The sequence below is a fragment of the Plecotus auritus genome (genome assembly GCF_963455305.1).
Source record: "Plecotus auritus genome assembly, chromosome: 2".
NCBI classification, from domain to species: domain Eukaryota; kingdom Metazoa; phylum Chordata; class Mammalia; order Chiroptera; family Vespertilionidae; genus Plecotus; species Plecotus auritus.
Window position 1 is genome coordinate 143,529,802 of NC_137771.1, and position 23,289 is coordinate 143,553,090.

Consider the following 23,289-nt stretch of genomic DNA (forward strand, 5'->3'; position numbering starts at 1 on the left):
GTTTTATATCTATCATTAGTTGTTTACTGTTTGAATTTTAGAATAGTGCTTTATATTTATTATAAATGAATGAAAACAAAATTGTTTTGACAGAACTGATCATTCTGGGGCATAAAAGATATACTGAATAATATGTTACTAGTAAAATTAAAATAAAATTAAATATATCATTTAAAAAATTCTCTACATAATTTAGCTAAAATTACCTTTTGTGGATACTGATGCCACACAGAGTATTTGATTTCATTTAAAAAATACAAGTTAGTTTAATCTAGTTGAATTATTTGGCTATTGTGCATAACTTTTTTTTTTTTAATATATTTTATTGATTTTTTACAGAGAGGAAGAGAGAGGGATAGAGAGTTAGAAACATCGATGAGAGAGAAACATCGATCAGCTGCCTCCTGCACACCTCCTACTGGGGATGTGCCCGCAACCAAGTTACGTGCCCTTGACCGGAATCAAACCCGGGACCCCTCAGTCCACAGGCTGACGCTCAATCCACTGAGCCAAACCGGTTTTGGCTATTGTGCATAACTTTTAATATTGTATTTGATGTTAGTAAAAGTTCATGCACTAGCTTTCAGAGGATGAATCAACCCAAACTAAGAGTAAGTTTAACTCAAGCAAAAGTAGTAACTGTAGATATCCATGTCTAAGAGGGGAATTCCTCTACTTTTTTATAACTATAATAATTTGGGACTTCATTAGGGGATATTATAGAATGATTTGTGTTGGAATAATTCATATGTCTTTGCCCTTCAATATAACATAAACTCTTGATGGTTAGGAACTAAATATAATAATCTTTGTACCTTGCCCATAACGCTCAGCACAAATGCACATGAAAATCTCACTTGGTAAATGGTTACTGAATTAGAAAAATACTAGAAAGGATGTTTACATTGGATTACAAGCTTAGACACTCACACATATATATTATTTCTGTAAATAATATATATACATATATTTTTCTTTTACCATAAAATACCATACTACACAAGAACAAAATGAAGTATTACAGCAGAACACACTGTAGTTCATTTTATGTTGTCTCAAGTTAATATTTTTTCTGTGAGATTTTTAAGATTTAATATGCTAACAATAAAGTAAAATACCCAGCACTGCTTTGAATTTCTTATTTAATGAAAGTATTAACTACACCCTAATATCAAAGAAAAAAATTCCAACATAAATATGTGTGTTTTTCCCGTGCTTACATATTTTTTTAATACAAAGGGCCTTAAATTTACTATATTTCACCTTGTGGACTTTTTTTTTTTTTTTTTTTACTTCAGCTGTTCACGTGCTAAAGCATACACTTTAATCTTTTAATTAATTTATATTTTAAAGTTAATGACATGACAATTATAGTATTGTTTACAGCATATCTCTCAATTTTATATTAACAAAAAAGACTTAGACATTGTATCTTTCAAATTACTAAATTAATATTTGAAGACCTGATGTTTTGACACACTACAGGATCAACATTCTTTTTATGTTGCTTCTACCTTGATTTTAGACAATAAAAATTACAGATATAAATGGAATAACTTACTCTTCTATCAGAATAAAATACTTAAGACTTTTTCAAGCTATGAAAGATGCTATTAAACATTATAATCCTTTTTTTTTCTCAAAGGAATTAATTGCAAGTTAAGTCTCTCCTTTCATCATTTTAAAAAGCAAATAGTATTTGTGAATACTATTATTTCTACTGTAAATGAAAGCTTAGATTAATTTTAGTGTAATACATTCTATTTAATAAAAATGTAATCATTCTTACCTGAATCCAGACCAATGATCTGAGAGAATGCTAATTGTGAACAATATAGTATTGAAAAATGAGACATGAATGCTTTTTTGAATATTGGTATGATTTAAACAGACAAGTGCAGCCGAAACCGGTTTGGCTCAGTGGATAGAGCGTCGGCCTGCGGACTGAAGGGTCCCGGGTTCGATTCCGGTCAAGGGCATGTACCTTGGTTGTGGGCACATCCCCAGTGGGAGGTGTGCAGGAGGCAGCTGATCGATGTTTCTCTCTCATCGATGTTTCTAGCTCTCTATTCCTCTCTGTAAAATATCAATAAAATATATTTTAAAAAAAATAAAAAAAAATAAACAGACAAGTGCAGATAAATCTACATGAATATTGCATTTGGTTCATTGAGTGGCTTATAATTTTTAAACTGTCACATGTCAACATTAAAAAAATAAAAGTAGTACATTTCTGTTAAGTGCAATTGCTTCTAGCTCACATAGATAACCACGACAATATTTTAAAAGTTAGCTTTTAAAAACAAATTATTTTTACTCATATAACCACTAACTCTTCTCTGAATGAAGAGAACCTAGCATATAGAAAGAATTCAACAAATATTTTAGAATGAATATACATATGAACATTGTTTATATGTGTGTAAATAAATATAAACTTATATGTATATAATCTATAACACAAGTAGACAAATGGTTATAATTCTTTTTATAATCATGTTTTGAAATTAATAATCATGTCAAACCCATGGAATAGTCTTATAGTCAAAGGTCATGATAATTATATTTCAGTTAATCTTTTTTAAATTTTTACATGAGGACATCTAGACAATACAATAGACAATATTTAACATATGAAGTGTGTTTATCTTAATATTGAGAAAAATGTTGTAATTATATTTTTCTTAAAAACCCGAACCAGAATGTGACTCTCAATTATTTGACCAGGTAAAAGTAGCATATTATACTACAATGGGCTCTGATTTATTTAAACAAACAAAAATTGTGAATTTAGGTGAATTGTAGGTAGGGGTGAGGATAGAAATCCAGTTTAGTCAAGTTGTTTTTGTTACTCTGAAGTAAATAATAGTTTAAGCTTCACATATTGTACCATGATTTGTAATTGTGAGTCCTAGAAATTAACCTTAGCTTTTATAAATCTTTTTCTTCCCTCTCTCCCTCCCTTCCTTTCTTCCTTCCTTCCTTCCTTCTTACCTTCCTTCCTTCTTTCCTTTCTTCCTCTCTATTAGAACCATTCCCTTATAGCGTAATTTTAAAAGAAGCTTCTTGGTGTTTTGTTTATATTGTATTCTCTAAAATGTTATATTCAAGCAAAGTATCAGAATTTGACATTTTGATACTAAAAATTTTTATTCTAGGGATTCTTGCAGTTTTAAAAAAACCTCCTTGCAAGTCTAGTTAATCTAAAAACCACAAGTTTAGAAATAGGTTAACATGGTTTATATTTCTAAGATAATAATATACATTTCTTCAGTTTAACAGCATACAGTATATTTTAGGCATTTATAAGGAAAGATTTCTTTGGACACAATTTTTCTCTTAGTGACTTGTTACTTAAGTCTATAAAACTATTCACTGTAAATAAACATTTAAATTTTCAAGTTTAATTATAAAAAGGTCATGGAAATATATTGACAGTAAAGTACATAAAAAGATGATTTTGAATCAAAACATCAGTATAATGAGTCATTAAACACTTCTAAGAACATTATTTATTTAGACATTATGATTTATATTATAACCCTTTAATTTTACAGTTTGTTAATTATAAATTCAATTTGCAAATGCCCATGTGGTCAGTTAATATCAGTAAGAGTGGTAAATCAGACACAAAGTCAGATTTTACCTTTTTAAGTACCAATATATAAACCCCATACTTGGTTATCTTTTCAGAGGTGATTTGCATACATTTAAATTAGCGTGGACAGTTTTAGAGAGGAGTATTTGCATTCCTAATGAGAAAGTACAGTCACCAATCAGAAACCGTCCTCACATTCTCAAAATCACTTGCATTTCACATTTCTCTCCACGCAGCTGAATTAGACATAGTGCATCTTTTGCATATCTTTACCTCCAATTGACTATAATGCAATAATTGAAACCTCTTCAATTGCAGTAGGGGACACAACATCCAAGACTAAAAAACATTGAAGGGGAGGGCCCCTTCTTTTCCAGAAATTTCTGAGCATGGAAGGTCGACTCCTGATTCCTTCATCGACCACTCCCCCAACTCCTGCCACTTTGCCATTTCCCTCCGTGCCCTCTGCCCACTCTGAATGTTCCCTCTACCCTCTGTAATACCGCTACTTTCTCTTCTCGGTTCATTTGTCTCCTTGTCATGCACATTTTTTTCAAGACATTCTTATGAGCTTTGAGGAGGGCCTAAGTCCCTTCAAGAAAGAAAATAAGGATTATAATAACAGCGAATACAGTATTAGAGAATTCCCCACACTAGCAATATAGGCTCCTCCGCGCCTTGTTAACGCGTTATGTTTAGCCGGAGAGCATTCCTCCTTTCCTTGGGTGCATCGTGAGGGAGCTCTCCACCCGCGAGCAGGGGAGGCGATTTTATTGGCGACTAACCCCCTCTAGCGCCGAACTGGCAGCATCCGAGCCGCGGCTGCTGGGCCGGCAGAGCGCCGAGCTGGCGGAGCTCCGCAGCGCTCCGGCTCGGCCCTGCCCTCTGTGCCCGTCGCTCCAGGGCGAGAGCGCGAGGGCCACGGACGCCGAGCGCCCCTCGCTGTTACCCCTGCGTGCGACCCTGGCCCTGGCATGAGCGCCGCGCGGGTCCGCGGAAGAGCCAGTGCCGGCTCCTGACCGGCCCCTGCGAGCGCCGCGAGGGCGGGGGACCGCGAGAGGGCGGCTCAGGCGCCAGAGCGGTCCCTCCGCCACGCTCTCCACGCTCCCGGCGCCGCCGAGGACGTGGCCACGCGCCGCTCAGCCCTGGGCTGCTCGGAGCGCGATCCGACGCTGCCACGCCGCGGGCGCTCCGGACCCCGGAACCCCAGCGCCCGCGGCGGCGACCATGCTCGTGACCTCCAGCGCGAAGTCACCACCTCAGGCGACGGGAAGACCTCAGTGAAGCCGGGCCAGGCACCCGGCCACGTCCAGCCTGGTGCGACTCTCCGCTGCCGGCTCCCTCCCGTTGCTTTCCCCGGACTCCAGCCGCGGAGGAGGCCCCAAAGCTGAGGCGCTCGCTCTGGTGGGCAAGTTTGGACGACCCACGAAGGGGAGCGGTCCGGCTGGTCCGCCACACGAGGCTCGCCGCGGACAGAGAGCGCCTGCCCACGGCGCTTCCCCTCCTGCGACGGAGACGTGAAGTGTGGGGAGGCGGTGTCGGGGGCTGACAAGCCTAAAACGCTGGGCGCCACCGCTGCGAAATGGGGAGCAAAGTGCTTGGGGGACTAAGTGCGGCCTCAGAAATGCCGGGGAAGCGGCTGCCGAGGCCGAGGCGCGGCGTAGACGCGGCCGAATTGGAAGTGCCTGCGGTGCGAACCGCTGCCGTCGCCACACCAGCGAGGGGCTGAGGCGCAGTTCGTAGCCGGCTCGGACCACTCGCGGCCCCACGTCACTCGCGCCGCTCTCCCCGCACAGGCCAGAGGAAAGTTCCCGCGGCCCCGCGCCTTCTGCGCCTCCCCCGCCTTCGGCTCCGCAAGTGCCCACTCCAGTCCGGAGAGGCTCGGGCCGCCGCACCTGGTCGTCCCTCCCCCTTCCCCGCCCGGAGGGGCCCTCCCCCGCCTCTCGCTTCCCTCCCCAAACCACAGCCCGAGCTCGCTCCTGCGCGCGCGCTCTCCCAGGCCCAAGTGAATAGTCCTCGCGCGAGCGGGACGCGGTGGTGGATGCAATTCCGCTCGCCTACAGCCGCCGGGAGCTCCCTGGCGCCGCCGGCAGCGTCCTCCTCCGGAGTAGCGGCGCCTGCACCTGGGCAGCCTGGACCTTCGTGCCCTGCCCTCGGGGCCTCGCGCGGGGGGCGCCCCGGGACACCCCCTGCGGGCAGGGTGGAGGAGGAAGAGGAGGAGGAAGAAGACGTGGACCAGGTCCCCTACCCTACACAGAATACCTGGCTGCGCGGCTGCCACTACTCTTTAAGGGGGAGGAGAGGAGCGCCTGGGAGAGCCATGGGGGGCTGCGAAGTCCGAGAATTTCTTCTGCAATTAGGTTTCTTCCTGCCTCTGCTGACAGTTTGGCCGGGAGACTGCAGTCATGTTTCCAACAACCAAGGTAAGGGACGGGGCGGAGGAGCGGGAGGGGCCGGAGGAGGTGGGTGCTCTGAGGACCGGGGCATTGGTCGCCTCCCGCAGGTAACTTCATCCCGGTATAGTTTCTCCAGGCTCGCTCCCAGAGTGGTCCAGGATGTTCCAGAGCTCCGTGTCCACATTGCCTGGGACCGCGACCTGCCCGACTTCGGTCCCTACTGCTTCCAAATGTCTTTAAAGGGATGCGTGAGCCTCAGCAGTAGCCGAGTGCCGCGGCTGGCGGCGGCGGGACCGCTCCACCGGAGGCCAGTCTTCCTGGCACGCGCTTAATGGACACTTCTGGGTTTGGGTGGCCGGCCGCTCCGAGCTGGGTGAAGTGTAGGGTTTCACATGCCTTTAGGAAAGCAAATTGCTTTCGCTCTGCCCTAGGACCAAATACTTGCTTTTGCCCTGGGTCACTCTGCTGCCCTCGCCTCTCCGCAGCCGGCCCCCTTGTCCCATCCAGACTGAGTGTAGTGGACTTGTTTGAAATCATTCCTAGGTCAGTGTGTTTGTGGTTTCTTTTTTCTTGTGCCCAAAGCGGGTAGAGGAGGATAAGCGTTAAGTGTGAATATCCAAGTTGTGAATATCCTATTTCTAAAATCCAGTCTCTGGTAGATTTTTTTTGAGGAAGACTGTTTTAGTAGGTAAAGTGATAAAATAAAGATTTGAATAGTGTGTGAAAAGTGAAAGGTTTACAGAATGAAAGGCAATTAGAATTTTTGAATTATTTCTTCTGTTCAAACTGTTTTTATGAAACGTATCTTGGATTTGCTCTGATTTTTTAAGATCTATAAAAATATCACCTGCATAATGTAAACCCTCTTAGACTAAGCAGCGAACATCCATAAAAGTTTTCCAGCATGTACCTGGCTGGATGCTCTCATTGGCAATGTGATGACCACTGAAATATATCACCTGTTATGTCTAAAGACTTTACTATAAAATTTCAATTATAGTTATTATTTAACATATAAGGCCTTGGAATAATTTGCAGATATAAAAATGGAGGTCAGATGACATAAGAGTGTGCACATTTTTGTGAGGGTGAGGTTAAGAGAGAAGGCAAGTAAAATAACACAGCTTTCTTTTTGCCATAAACATATATGACCATTTACTTCTATTTAGGAGTATTCAGAATCAATATTCAATTGTTTTCATTTATACAATGTGTGTTTTTGGCATGTTTTCCTAAACATTTCTATTTTTGTAATGTGTGTGTGTTTTGTTTTTTTCCCTGCCAGATTGCAATCCCAAATGCATGCATAAATTTGGAAAGCATACACCACCATCATGTCTTTGAAGATGTATCACATAAGTGCCCCCTATAGTTCCATATTCTCCTATTCTTCATATACATCCCTCAATTGTTTTTAAGGGCTATTGGCATTAAATATCAAAGGGGTAGTTAACTGAATCAACCTGTGTGAAAATAGATTGTTAAAAATAACATAATTATTTACTTGGTCTTTTTACATTTTAAGGAGAGAAAAATAATTTTTAAATATTATACTCTATGTTAGTATCTAGGGCTACTAAAAGAGATGTATACTTTGAGAGTCAAGTTTACTAGAAGTGTTTAAAAGTTATTTGCATGCCATGCAGTAGTTTCACTCAGTCAATATGTATTTATTCATTAAGTGCCTAAGAGACATCAGTGACCACCCTAAGCCTCAAGGATACAAAATAAAACGTATTCTGAATCTACAAATGACTAATGTGCTATTCTACCAAAATATGTCAAGTATTAAAGTATAACCTTTCAGATATTAATGTTAAGGGCATAGAAGAGAGTTACTTGTTAACCTCTTGCAGTAATTTTTAAAATCTATTTTGATGACTTTCACATACTTTTAAAAGACATTTAGCCTACAATATTTACCAAATATGTATAATTTATGGATGTTTTTTTAAAATCAATTAGCTTAACTTAATGATAGTGAATGAATATTATTCAGTTTACCTATCAAATAGGATCATTAAAGATAGTTTAGTAAAACTCTTAATTTGAATTTCTGTTCATATGCTAAAAACACAGGCTTTGCATAATGCTACATTTGGGTAAAATAGTGCCTTAAGGCCAAGTTGGGTAAAATTTAGAGTTCTTCAAAAGAAGACTCAAGAAAGTGTGCTCAGATTTTTTCTTCAGACATAAAATGCTTTTACAGCCTAAGTCAAAGTGATTAGAAATTATGCCTTATACCTTTAAATAACTTTCAAATACTGAAGTGATCACACTAATAGTTAATAAAATTTCAAACTGCAAAATTTTTTTCTTGTGGACATTTTGGGCATATTTTTTTAATTTGTAGTTTCATAGATAACGAATCAAAGTGTAACTTACCAATTTTTGAACTTTGAAAACATGGGGTATTGCAGAATCATAATATGTATAAAATATAGAAATATTTAATGTGAAATATAAATTAGATATCTAATATACCTAATAAATATCAGTAATGTGATTAATAGTTAATTTTAAGAAAATGTGTTCATTTTCCTAGTAACTTTTCATCTTAAGAGCTAATGGAATTCATGTTTTATTTTTAAAATTTGTTACTTTACGAAGGGTAAAATTTTATTTTTATGTTACTTGCCTTCTACTTAAGGATGTTAAAGTAAATTTTTTAATATCTATTTTTACCAAATTATATAAAATTCTTCATGATTAAAATGAATGGATTCACCTTCTTCCCCCCCCCTCCTAGTTTTCCATACTTAGACTGAGTAAAATAATGATAATGACAAAAAAGTGAACTACCTCATTTTTAACATGGTGCTTAACATGGTGCTAAGAGTAACTTGACTATAGGAAGCAATCTTTTCTCTTGTCTTTTAACTGGCTGTGAAGCTGTGCACTATAAAGACGAAATAAATCAATTTGACTCTGTCTTCCTATTACCCAACCTCCTTGAATTGATCAGAAAGTAGAGTTGCTTCCTAGATCACTCATCTGTTTAGTAAGTGAAAACATGATTTGTGTTCATATTTCTCTTACTCTAATAATTTTCCCTGTATTTAAGACCTCAGTATGTATTAGGTGTTGGCAATTTTATTTTAAAATAACATATTTTGTCTTCTCAATATATATAAACTTTTATCTCTGTACTGACGCTTAGGTGAATATAAAATACAGTTTTGTTTCATACGTAAGTAACCATGTATATCAATTATAGTGCTTAGTAGCCATCAGGGGTCCATTTATTCAAAGATTACTCTACTTGAGCAAATAGTACTGTATAGCCTGAAAAAGTTGATGCATCTCTCAGGGTGTGGCTCATCATCAATCAGATACTCAAGTAATTCATTAAATCAAAATATGGTTTGGATACAAGAATCCAGTGAGCTTATTTTACTACCAAGATTGTGTGAATTTATCTTTTTTTCCTTCAGGGAATTAAGTGCCAAATGAAACAAGCAAAACAATAGTCTGATTTGTTAGTTTCATTGAATTTCTTACTTTGGATGAATTGAGTGTAAAATTCACTAAGTTGTATGTAAATACAGGTGAACATACCTAAGCAGAAAAATACCTGCTTAATTAAAATTTGTAGCCTAAAATTAGTTAACTGCCATAAGTATTGTTCACAAATTATAAAACTAAATATTGTTCTTATGGTAATAGGAAAGAAGGAGTTGAAATTTTTTTAGAAAGTTCAAGAATGACCTTCACTGAAAACATTAAAAATTTGTTAAGTAAGGAAAACTACATGATTTACAAAGAATATTTCTAAAAGAATTTCACTTAGATAAAATTCACTTACAGGAATAAACTTCATAGCTGTAAAGGTACAGGAGATTTTAATTACATGCCTTCATGGGGTTAAAAACAACTTGGAATGTAATTTGTTATACATTTACAAATTGAAATAAGTAATTGTGTAATTAGTTGTTATGATTAGTATTTGAAGTAGAAAGAGAAAATGTCATTAATATGCATTGATCATCTAAGTGTTGTTTCCTCTGGGTTGGGGATAAGACTATATCTAAAATCTTTTTCTTGCAAAAAAATTATACAATGTCGTGTAAGGATCTCTTCTTCAAACTAGAAGTAACATCAGTAGAACATATTTGGATTTTCCTAGGAGTAAAAATGTATATCTAATGGTACAAGACAAAATTAATGTTTAAATTACATATTTTACTGTTTTTATATTTTCAAACTTAATATATAAAGAATTTTGTGTTACTTTCACGTTAAAAAGTGAAACATTAAGATAAATATTAGAGTAGAAATGTTGCAAGTATAAACTACTTAAGTACAAAAGGCATCATAGATTTCTTATATTTTCTTCTACCAATCCTCTTTCCCTAACACAGGCATCATATCTCAATCATGCTATTATTCTTTCTTTCTTCACACACTGAGTACTTCTAACTATATACTCCGTTTGTCCAAAGAATAGATACTTTTTCACATTGTACATCAACAAAACGCCTACAGTAATAGATGTTTTTCATTGTGTTCTTGTCTCAACATTTTTTGAGAGTATAAATACAGTGGAGATCAATATATATAGTTAAGTAATCAAAATAGACTGACCTTATACAGTGTACATTGTCAATTTACACAGATGTTTATACATCTACAGTATTCTTTAATAAAAATTGTATTACTTGAAGTTGTGCAACATGCATTAAATCAGGATTCTGATCAAATTGCAATTTCATTAAACCAATGTTATTTCTTTAAAAAGGGGAATTATATATTAGTTCTACATTTGCCTTATTAAGTATTGTTTTCTAGAATTTAATATCTGGATGATGGAGGAAAAAGGATAAGCAAGGCAAACATTGTCTATTCCCTCATTATTTCTACTAAGGAAGTCTGATAAAACAAAGTTAGGTAAAATAAAGTGAAAAAAGTTCTTAGATATTCTATGGAGGAAACAATAATGGCTTTGAATTAGAGAATAACAGGAGAGACCTGATATTTTAAATGTGATGGTTGGAAAGACCTATCTGGAGAAGTGACATTTAAGCCACATTCTTAGGGAAGAGAAAGAGCTAATAGTACAGAGTGGGAAGAAGTGTATTCCATCCAGGTAGAGGGAACTGCCTGGATGGTGACCTTGAAGGGAATTGAGCTTGATACATTTGAAGGGACTCCAGTCCAGTGTGACTGGAGCTTGCTGAACAAGGAAGAGAGTAACATATCAGTTGTGAAAAATGGTTAGGAACCAGATCCCACAGAGAAAGAAAGAAGCCATGGTATGGAGTTGTGTTTTAATATTATTCTAGGTAAATGAGAGGCTTTTGAGATATTTTAAGCAATTTTCATTTTAAGAGCATTATGGCTGGTAAGCAAAGAGATTGGAACATGGCAAGAGTAGAATTAGGAGTCTGTTGAGATTGTCCAGGAGAGAGGTTATTAAGAGGTGGCTTGGCCTTGATTAGTGGAGATATAGAGAAGATGGCTTTGAGATATATTTTGGAGGTATAATTTATGAAACCATATTATCCTTACAGAGAAACAAATGTAGATATTTAACATTTAAGTCATTTTTTCTTATGAGGCCAAAATAAATTTACCATTGCTCCCCATAAAAATTACCTTGCTATATAATTATTGGTAATAGATAGGGCATAGGAAGGATGGGATGAGTTTTCCATTTCCCACTTTATTAAGCTCAGACTATGGTTTAAAATATAATCTTCATAGCACAGTTTTGCTATTTCAAACTGTTGTACATAATGTACACTCATTAGATTAAAAATGCAATTTGTTAATGCATTTCTGACTTGATAACTTTCCATATATATTAGAGTTTTTTCAAAATGGATAATGGTACAAGTGGGTGGAGACATCTTCACAAAGCAATATAATAATCCAACAGAGTCTAGTTTTTAGCTAACAAAGAGCAATATTTGGAAGTTTGCCTTATGTACCAGTTTTATTCATCTCTATTATGGTCAGATTAGTGTTATTAAAAACAAATCTAGGTAATACTATATATAAAATAGGTGTGTTTTTAGATAGTTTCCATTAATCTTTTCTCTCTGCATTTGTTTCAATGAAAAGAAACAAATAAAGGTTCAGAAAGCATGTAAGAGACCCAGAAATGAGATTATGATATATATCACAGTTTTGGTAACAAGGAAAACGGAAGAAACCATTAGGTTTTCCACTAAATAGTAGTAAATTTCATATAATTTTAAAAATTTCCCTGACAAGTTAATTATCCATTACTTTGGGTTGCCTGTAAATAGTACTATAGGAATGCATTTATTAAATGTATAGAAGCATAAAGTCCTAACTTAACAGTCATATACTTAGTGTGTATTTAGAAAATTCATACTGTGGAGATGCTTCATTTAAACATTTCACATAGTCTTAAATCTATATTCAAGCATAGAAAATCTTACAGTTTAATGCTTAGAAAGTTCTGGAAAATACTTTTATAGTTATTTCCTTTGATAAACATTATGACTTGTTAAGTTATATACAGTTTTAGTTTTCAATAATAAATATTCTAAAACTGAATGAAACCATTCATTCTTTTAACAGTATGTATTGAAGGCCTACTATTTTATAGAAAGAGGGTTCAAGGAGAATTTTCCTTCCCAAAATATATGATCTAGTGAAGAGTTTCTAAGCTCTTTCCAGAATCAATGAGAAAAACTTAACACATTTGTTAAATATGATAACATATAACAGTACTGGTGATCAACCCTTATAATATAAAGTATTTATGTACCATTTATTTGAAATTAATATCTATTATTTCATTACTAGAGGCCCAGTGCACGAATTCGTGCACCAGTGCGGTCCCTTGGCCTGGCCTGTAGGATTGGGCCAAAATTGGCTCTTTGACATCCCCCAAAGGGTCCCGGATTGGGAGAGGGCACAGGCCAGGCTGAGAGACCCCACCAGTGCACAGTTGTGGCTGGGGAGGGACTGCGGGAGGCTGGCCAGCCAGGGAGGGACCGTGGGAGGGCTCTAGGGCATGTCTGGCCTGTCTCGCTCAGTCCCGATCAGCTGGACCCCAGCAGCAAGCTCACCTACCGGTCAGAGCGTCTGCCCCCTGGTGGTCAGTGCACATCATAGCGACTGGTCGACTGGTTGACTCTCTGCACCCTGATGGTCAGTGTACGTCATAGTGAGCGGTTGAGCAGCCTTAGAATATCATTAGCATATTACACTTTGATTGGTTAAATAGCTGACTGGATGACGGGACACTTAGCATATTAGGCTTTTATTATATAGGATATTTTATCTAAGAATTAAAATAAGTCCCTCAATCCTATATAATAAAACCCTAATATGCAAATCAACTGAATGGTGGAATGATCGGCAGAACGACCGGTTGCTGTGATGCACACTGACCACCAGGGGGCAGACAATGCTGGAGCTGCCCCTGGTGGTCAGTGCGCTTCCACAGGGGGAGCGCTGCTCAGCCAGAAGCCAGGCTCATGGCTGGCGAACGCAGCGGTGGTGGTGGGAGCCTCTCCCACCTCCACTGCAGGCGGGCAGTAAGGAGTGAGGGGTCCCAGACTGCGAGAGGGATGTCTGTCTGCCGGCTTAGGCTCTGGGGATTGGGCCTAAGCCGGCAGGTGGACATTCCCTGAGGGGTCCTGGACTGCGAGAGGGTGCAGGGCAGGCTGAGGGACCCTCCAGTGCATGAATTTCATGCACCAGGCCTCTAGTAATCCCATATTAAGCATCTTCCTTGTGTTTGCTAGGTTCTTAAACTGTAGTGATAATTATCACATGATCTCTGTTCTTTAGAAACCCAGCCTGCTCTGTTGATGTTCTATATCTTTGAGTGACTGATGTTTACTCTTTAATTACTTGACTTTTTATAAGATGAACAATTGTATAATAAGTTAGATTATGTGGGAGAAAGGAGTAAAGAAACACTGTCAATCTTTTTATGTGTTTTACTTATAAAATTGAATTTTCTAACGTTAGTTTTATAGATGATTATACATTCCATTTAATTACATGAATATAAAGCATAAATATGCATTTAAAAAACATTCATGTGTAGAAAATAAATGTTTCACATATGTAATAGCAATCTGTGAACTGACATGTGTGGAGTGGGCTTTTGTTTAAAGAATATTAGATTGTCTTATTCTGGTTTATTTAATGTGTGTTAATCATTAAAATCAGTAATTAAAGTGCAAGTTTCCAGTTTAAAATACTGGCAAATGTACATTTTAATTGAGCTTTGGAGTGAGAATTGTGATGAAAATGTGTATTTTCAGTGCATGTCCTGAAAAATACGTTCAGCTACTTTCCTAGGATACTGTTGAGTTCTCTGGTCATTGGCCCGTTTCATGACCTCTACTTGGTGGATATGATTGAAAACTCATTGCTTTCTCTCGTATATCATTTCATAACTTCAGATGTAAAAGTCATGCTTACTTTTTTCTAGAGTTATTTTTTCCCTTTAAATTTATTGGGGTGACATTGGTTGAAAGGATTACATAGGTTTAAAGTGTACCTTTCTCTGACAAATGATCTGTATATTGCATTGTGTGCCCACCATCAGAAGTCAAATCAATTTCCATCACCATATATTTGACCCCTTTATACTTTACTACTGGTAACCACAATACTGCTATCTGTATCTATGAGTTTTGGTTTTTCTTTTTCATGTTTGTTCATTTGTTGCTCTCAGTTTTATATCCCACATATGAGTAAAATAATATGCTTCTTAGATTTTTCTGACTTACTTTGCTTAGTATGATATTCTCAAGGTTCATCCATGTTGTTGCAAATGGCAGTATTTCATCTTTTCTTATGACTGAGTAGCATTCTATTGTAAACTAGAGGCCCGATGAATGAAGATTCGTGCAAGAACGGCCTTCCTTCCCCTGGCTGCCGGCACCACCTTTGCTCCGGCCAGAGCCGCCTTTCTGCCTTCATATGGTGCCCAGAGGCCCGGAGCGGCTGGGGTGGTGCAGAAGCGTCCAGACCTACCCGGCCACTCGGCACCTGCATGTGCAAATTAACCTGCCATCTTTGTTGGGTTAATTTGCATACTCACTATTGATTGGCTGGTGGGCGTTGCGAAGATACCATCAATTTGCATCTTACTCTTTTATTAGTGTAAATATGTACCACATCTTCTTTATCCAATCATCTATCAAAGGTTGTTTCAGTTGTTCCATATCCTGGTTACCCTGAGTAATGCTTTGTTGAACATACGTCTTTGTGAATAAATGTTTTCAAATTTTTTGTGTAGATATCTGGGAGACAGGTTGCTGTGTCATATGGTAATTCTATTCTTAATTTTTTGAGGAACTTTCATACTGTTTTCCATAGTGGCTGTACCAGTTTACATTCCCACCAACACCACTTATTGAAGAGGGTTTCTTTTTTGCCACAACTTTTCCAACAGATGTTATTACTTGTCTTGTTGATAATAGCCACTCTAACAGGTATGATGTGGTATATCATTATAGTTTTGATTTGCATTTCCTTAATTGCTAGTGAAGTTGAGCATCTTTTTATATATCTGTTGGCGATTCATATGTCGTCTTGGGAGAAGTATCTGTTAAGGTCCTCTGCCCATTTTTTAATTGGATTGTTTGTTTGGTGTTGAGTTGCACAAGTTCTTTATATATTTTTTATATTAACGCGCTGTTGGAGCTCTTGTTTGCAAATATCTACTCCCATTCAATTGGTTTTGTTGTCAGTTTCTTTTGCTGTGCAGAAGCTTTTTAGTTTGATATAGTCCCATTCATTTATTTTTACCTTTACTTTTCCTTTGGGGCCAGATTCATAAAATCTCTAAGACCAAGGTCCATAAGTTTATAGTACCTATGTTTTCTTCTATCTAATTTATTGTAGTTTCATTCTTTTGCATGTGGCTTTCCAGTGTTCCCAGCACCATTTATTGAAGAGACTTTCTTTTTGCACTGGATGTTTTTGGCTTCTTTGTCAAAAATTATTTACCCATATACATGTGGTTTTATTTCTGGGCTCTCAATTCTGTTTCATTGGTCTGAGTGTTTTCATGCTTACCTTTTGATCATAGGCGATACAAAATATCTCCTTAGAAACTTCATGTTTAGGAGATAGAAATTGCTAATCAGTTATTTCTTTTGCTCTTGTAATTTTAAGTATCTCTATAGCTATCTGTAACTGATAGAAAATAAGCACTATATGTAAATGTTTATATACATAATTTATTCATTTATTTAATCACTAATAGTAGAGTGATTATTCTTTCAAGTTGACTGTACTATATTATGATACTTATATTTTTGTGATACAAGAGCATTGCAAGGAAAAACATGTTGTTAGATAGTACAGAGCATACCATATCCAGGATAAAGAAAAACACCCACTATTTAAAAAAAAAAAAAGTGTATGGAAATTTGCCTACCTATCTACACTAATGAAAGAGAAACATGCAAATTGACCATACCTCTGCTACGCCCACAAGCCACGCCTACCAGCCAATCAGGAGCCAGTATGCAAATTAACCCAACCAAGATGGTGGCAGCCACAGCTGGAGCAAGCAGGAGGCTTGGGTTGCCCCGGTGGTGGAGGAAGCCAAGCTTCCCGCCTGCCCTGGCCGGCCCTGGCCTTTGCTCAAGGCTACAAAGTTTCAATTATAGAAGATAAATAAATCCCAGATACTTGCTTCCAGCCGGCCCTGGCCTCCACTCAAGGAGGCGCTTAAAAAAAAAAAAAGAAAGAAAAAAGGAGGTGCTGGGAGCTTGGGTCGCCCGGGGGGTGGTGATCAGGCCAGGATGGGACGACGGCAGTTGTGGGTGATCAGGCTGGTGGGAGGCGGGGCTGTTGGGGGTAAGCAGACCAGCAGGGGGGGCCAGTTGGGGGTGAGCAGGCCATCAGTGGCGGTCAATTGGAGGTGATCAGGACAGCGGGGGGCAGTTTGGAGTGAGCAGGCCAGCAGGGGGGCAGTTGGGGGCGAGCAGGCCAGTGGGGAGGGTAGGTGGGGGCGAGCAGGCCAGCAGGGGGGGCATTTGGGGGCAACCAGGCTGGCGGTCGGGGGCAGTTGGCGGCGAGCAGGCTGGCACGGGGGGCAGTTGGGGGTGATCAGGCTGGCGGGGAGGCATTTGGGGATGACCAGGCCAGCAGCGGGGGGCAGTTGGCAGAAAGGCTGGCATGGGGGGCAGTTGGGGGTGATGAGGCTGGCAGGGGGGCAGTTGGGGGCGAGCAGGCTGGTGGGGGGGGCAGTTGGGGGCGAGCAGGCCAACAAGCAGAGTGGTTAGGGGCAATCAGGCAGGCAGGCAGGCAGGTGAGTGGCTGGAGCCAGCAGTCCCGATTGTGAGAGGGATGTCTGACTGCCGGTTTAGGCCCGATTGCTGTAAACCAGCAGTAGGACATCCTTCGATGGGTCCCAGATTGGAGAGGGTGCAGGCCGGGCTGAGGAACACCCCCCCACACACACCATGCACGAATTTCGTGCACCGGGCCACTAGTATTGATTATAAAAGGTATATTTGACACAAGTTAATAAAGAGGAATATTATGTGTACTAGAAAATAAAAAGGCACTACATTAGTATGTATTCTGAGTAATTATTATTTAATACTAATTGAAGTGATTACCTCCAAATTTGAGTTAAATTATATCTTAATATTACCTTAATTTTTATTTTAGTGGCAGAATTTTTTTCTTACGTTTCTATAAGATGATATATTACTAAAGATAAAGAAATGTGTAATTAGTGAATTAAACTACGTATAGGACAATAAATAAGTTATTTAAAAAATTGTTCTCTCAGACAACTGAAGTTTATTTTCAAATATAATGAGGTAGCTATAAACATACCAAAATGAAAGAAAAATAAGGATATGAAAAAAAAGCTGAATTATGGTACTATTTTAAAAATTAGTCTGTTTAGTGAAGGAGCCTCTCTTGTTATATATGTCTAGTAGTACTCTTGGTTAGATCCTGTAATCTCTGCAGGTATAGAGTGTTACTGATAAGAATCTTAGCTCAAACTTTTTTACAAAGAAAACACTGAAGTTTTCTTCTTCTCTCCCTCAGGATTTAGAGTCTACTCAGATAATATTTATCTTGTGAATGCAAGTGACGATAATTAGTAGTTGCCATTCAGTGTGAGGAGAAACAGCTGAGCAAACTAGTAGAGAGTATTGAACAAAATCATAAGGGTTTTTTCAGTTTCTAAAATCAAAACTGGTACTTTGATCCACTTGTTAGCAATTAGTATAATGCCTGAAAGAGATAAAAAGCGTGCGCGCGCAAACACCCCCCCCCCCACCACCACACACACAGGAGAGTAATAGCCAGGAAAATTTTAGAATACTAGAACACTTAATGAGGAAAGTTCATTGTTACCTTGGCTATGTTATATGCTCAATTTAATGAGGGTGCAATCAGAAAGAGATCTCAATTTTTAATCAGAAAAAAGAAACACACAATTTCAGAAATGTATGTTACTGGTATAGCATATTTTTTAATATGTTTTAAATTAAAAATTAAGGTGTTCCAATTTTACTGTTATTTTCATGATACATATTAAGGAAAAATGTACATGTTGTATGACTTACTATTTTAGAGAGTTATTGTATAATAACTTCATTTTATAGGTTAGAAAATCTATAGCTCACCCAGGTTATTAAAATGACAGTTTGGTAGTTTGTTTAAAAAAATTACATGTATATGGGCCTTTAAAATATTCACTATTTTATGGCCAGAAATAGACACACACACACACACACACACACACACACACATATATGTATATATGTACATATATATACATATATATATATATATACACACACACACACACACACACACACACACACATATCTACATATATATATGCATTGTATTTTAGGTCATTCAGAAGCCCATTTACCCAGTAAATCAGAATTAAGATTTAATAATTTATTTTAAAGTTTAGTATTCTAAAGATTTAATATGCTTGTTAACACTAAGTGACTTTTTTTTTCTTAAAATTGTTTCTGAACATTGATATCAGATTACATCTATTAGCCTCTTTCTATTATAAAGTTCTCATTTTATTGCAATGTAGCTGTAGTTACCTTTGTTTTTTCATTTTTTTATTTTTATCATTTAGATATAAACACTTTGGTTCTTAATATATATGGTTTATTCACATATACTTTCCTAGAATTCTCAAATTCTAAAATAGTAAATGTATATTCACCCAATTTTTAAATGAAATCTATTAATATCTACTATCGTTTTTTCACTGGACTGGGTACAGACAATACAAAGACAGTCCACTGTCTGGAATTTCTGAGAGCTTTAGATTTAACTAATGACGCTATCCATATGTCATTGAATAATTAAACATTCATTTATATATAAAAGCAATATGGATTTAGCTGTTCTGTAGATAAGTTCTCATCTGTGATATATTGTTTACAGAGGTGAAAAGATAAAAGTACTGTTCTCAGTGATCTATGAAACACTGAGAATAAATACTCATTCAATATATTGGCCATGATTCTGTGTAACTGCTAGAAGTGAAATGAGCTCTGCCTACCCACCCTATGCCACTCTTGACCTTAGGACAATGCTATGAAATAGATTTATCTGACAGTTAAATAATACCAGTATAGCAAATATAAAAAAAGTGGAATAATATAACATTTTACAAACATATAAGAAGCATGTGTTACACATGAGAAATGTAAATGAGTTTCAAATTTGTCGGGATACATTGTAATAAATATATGAAAATAATAGGATAATTAAAATGAATGACTCTTGTACAGACCTAAATTTTTAAGTTCCTTTTTATTAGTTATTCTGCACTGAAAGATTAAAATTTATTCTGTATATAAATAAAAATAAATAAGTGAATAATGTCTTAGATTAAAAATAGAACTGTTAAATAAGTGTTTTATCTTGGCTTTTTCATTAAAAACTTCATCATTTTATAAGAAATATTTTTAATGATGGTGGCTGATTTTGAAACTATAATAACATAAAATCTGAATTTTAATGGATTATATGTTTTGTCTACTGATTTTTACCTTTAGTTGAAAGTAAAATTAGCATTACCTGTGTGGTTTACGATACATGTTAACTTAAAAATTAAAAATGTTGAGAGGATCAAAAAAATGGCGGCGGAATAGACTGACGTGTCCTGAGCCTTGTCCCGGAGCAGATAGAAAGAACAGCTGAGGGTTGCATGGGGAGTGTTTGTTGAGGGACAGCTATACTCCAGGAGATGGTGGGGGATTTCGGGACGGGCCTCCCCTGTCCGGACAGCCCCGACTGCTGCTGGGTTCTCTCCCAGAGAGACTGGCTCGGACACGGAGACCGTGCCATCTTGAAGGGGAAAGTGGATGTTATCGGAAGCCAGAAAATCTACAACTGCGGCACACACCAAACAGCTGCGAATCCCAGAGCACCGGTCCCCAGTTGGCGCAAACATGCGGATTCAGAGGAACTCTACACTCCACCACGGAAAGGAGAGAAAGAACTACATAACCAGACACCCGGAGAAGAGAGACCATGGGGAGACAAAGAAACAGCCCACATAGGAAAGAAAAGCAGGCATTACCAGAAAGGGAAGTAAATGAAATGGAGGTAAGCAACCTGTCAGAGAAAGAGTTCAGAGAAATGGTCATAAGGTGGCTGAAAAGAATGGAAGACAAATTCGACAATATGTGTAAGAACCAAGAGGAAATGAAGAAGAAACAAGAAGAAATGAAAAGTGACACTGCTGCTGTAAAGAACTCAATAGAAAGCATAAAGAGTAGACTAGAAGAAGCAGAGGACTGCATCAGTGAGCTAAAAGACAAGGTAGGAAAAAATACCCAAGTAGAGCAGATTCTAGAAAAAAAAACAAAACAGCAGGAGGAGAACCTAAGGGAACTTTGGGACAACATGAAACAAAACAACATCCGCATAATAGGAGTTCCCGAAGGAGAGGAAACTGAGCAAGGACTAGAAAACCTGTTTGAATAAATAATTACAGAAAACTTCCCTGATATAGGGAAGAAAAAACCCACACAAATCCAAGAAGCTCACAGAGCCTCAAGCAAAATGAACCCCAAAAGACCGACACCAAGGCACATTATAATTAAATTGGCAAACACCAACGACAAAGTAAGAATCTTAAAAGTGGCCAGAGAGAGACAGAAAGTTACCTACAAAGGAACCCCCATCAGACTAGTGACTGATTTCTCAACAGAAACTCATCAGGCCAGAAGGGAATGGAATGAAATATACAAAGTCATGCAAAGGAAGAATACTGAATCCAAGAATATTGTACCCAGCAAGGCTATCAATCAAGATTGAAGGTGAAATCAAGAGCTTCACAGACAAAAAAGGACTAAGGGAATTTATTACCACCAAACCAGCAATGCAAGAATTGCTAAAGGGTCTGCTGTAAAAAAAAAGAAATAGGAAGCAAAGAAGAAACACAGGGGTAAAGAATAAAAATGCCAACAAATAAGTACCAATCAATAATAACTTCAAATGTAAATTGATTAAATGCCCCAATCAAAAGACATAGGATAACAGATTGGATAAGAAAACACAACCCATATATCTGCTGTCTTAAGGAGACCCACCTCAGAAAAAAAGACATACACAGACTGAGGGTGAAGGGATGGAAAAAGGTTTTTCAGGCGAATGGAAATGAAAAAAAAAAAGCTGGGGTAGCAATACTTATATCTGAAAAATTAGATTTCAAAGTGAAGGACATAACAAGAGATAAGGAAGTCCACTTTGTAATACTAAAGGGAGCAATCCAACAAGAAGAAATAACTCTGGTAAATATATACGCACCCAATACAAGAGCACCCAAATACATAAAAAAAAAAAAAACACTCCTGGAGAATATCAAGGGAGAGATTGACAGCAATACAACCATAGTAGGAGACTTTAATACCCCACTATCACCATTGGACAAATCCTCTCAACAAAAAATCAGGAAAGAAACATCAATCCTAAATGACTCACTAGACCAGATGGAATTAATTGACATCTTCAGAACATTTCCCCCCAAAACCACAGAATATACATTCTTCACAAGTTCACATGGGTCATTTTCAAAGATAGACCATATGTTGGGTCATAGGCAAAGTCTCCTCAAATTCAAGAAGGTAGAAATCATATCAAGCATCTTCTCAGATCACAGTGGCATAAAACTGCAATAAAAATAATAAAAAAATCAAACACCTGGAGACTAAACAACATGCTAATAATAATGACTGGGTTACCAGAGAAATCAAAGAAGAAATAAAAAAGATGATGGTAACAAATGTCAATGAAAACACAACAATCCAAAATCTATGGGACAAAGCAAAAGCAGTCTTGAGAGGGAAGTTTATAGCTCTACAAGCCTACTGCAAAAAACAAGAAACAATGGTAACAAATTACCGCACTGTACAACTCAAAGAGATAGAAAGAGAGCAACAAGAAAAGCGCAGTGTAAGCAGAAGGAAGGAAATAATAAAGATCTGAGTGGAGATAAATTACATTGAGACCAAAAAAAAAAAAAAATACAAAAGATCAACAAAATCAAGTGCTGGTTCTTTGAAAGGATAAACAAGATTGATGAACCTCTAGCCAGGCTCACAAAACGCAAAGAGAGAGGACCCAAATAAAATCAGAAATGAAAGAGGAGAAATAACAACAGACCCCACTGAAATACAAAGGATTGTTAAAAAACACTATGAACAACTCTATTCCAACTAACTGGACAACCTGGAGGAAACGGACATGTTCCTAGAAAAATATAACCTTCCAAAACTCGATCAGGATGAATATAAACATCTCAATAGGCCAACGACAATGGAAGAAATTGAAGCAGTCATCAAAAAGTTTCCAGCAGCCCTCACTGGTTTGGCTCAGTGGGTAGAGTGTCGGCCTGCGGACTGAAAGGTCCCAGGTTTGATTCCGGTCATGGGCATGTACATTAGTTGTGGGCACATCCCCAATAGGAGGTGTACAAGAGGCAGCTGATCAATGTTTCCCTCTCATCAATGATTCTAACTCTCTATCCCTCTTTCTTCCTCTGTAAAAAATAAAAAAAAAAAGCTTCCAAAAAACTGAAGCCCAGGGCCAGATGCTTCACAGGGGATATTTACTATACATTCAAGGAAGAAATAAAACCTATCCTCCTCAGACTATTCAAAAAAATTCAAGAGGAGGGAACACTTCCAAGATCCTTCATGAAGCCAGCATCACGTTATCAAAAAGTCCATATTTAAAATTTTTTAAACATATTATTTGGAATATAATATTATAAAATTTTATTTAACATATTTTAGTATTAAAAAATACTTTGATTCAGAGAAAAAACATTTGCAATAA

The 23,289-nt window shown here is 37.8% G+C and overlaps 1 protein-coding gene across 2 annotated transcripts in view; it reads left to right on the plus strand.

The window, feature by feature from the left end:
* The first annotated feature begins 5,346 nt into the window (after positions 1 to 5,346).
* EPHA6 (EPH receptor A6) overlaps positions 5,347 to 23,289 on the plus strand; it is a 1,057,231-nt gene continuing 1,039,288 nt past the window's right edge. Inside the window, exon 1 of one of the 2 annotated variants that reach the window (XM_080654948.1) lies at positions 5,347 to 6,021. In XM_080654948.1, the coding sequence (XP_080511074.1) occupies positions 5,640 to 6,021 (382 nt within the window). In that variant the 5' untranslated portion in view covers positions 5,347 to 5,639. The remainder of the gene's footprint in view (positions 6,022 to 23,289) is intronic. The other variant, XM_080654950.1, reaches the window with a different exon arrangement.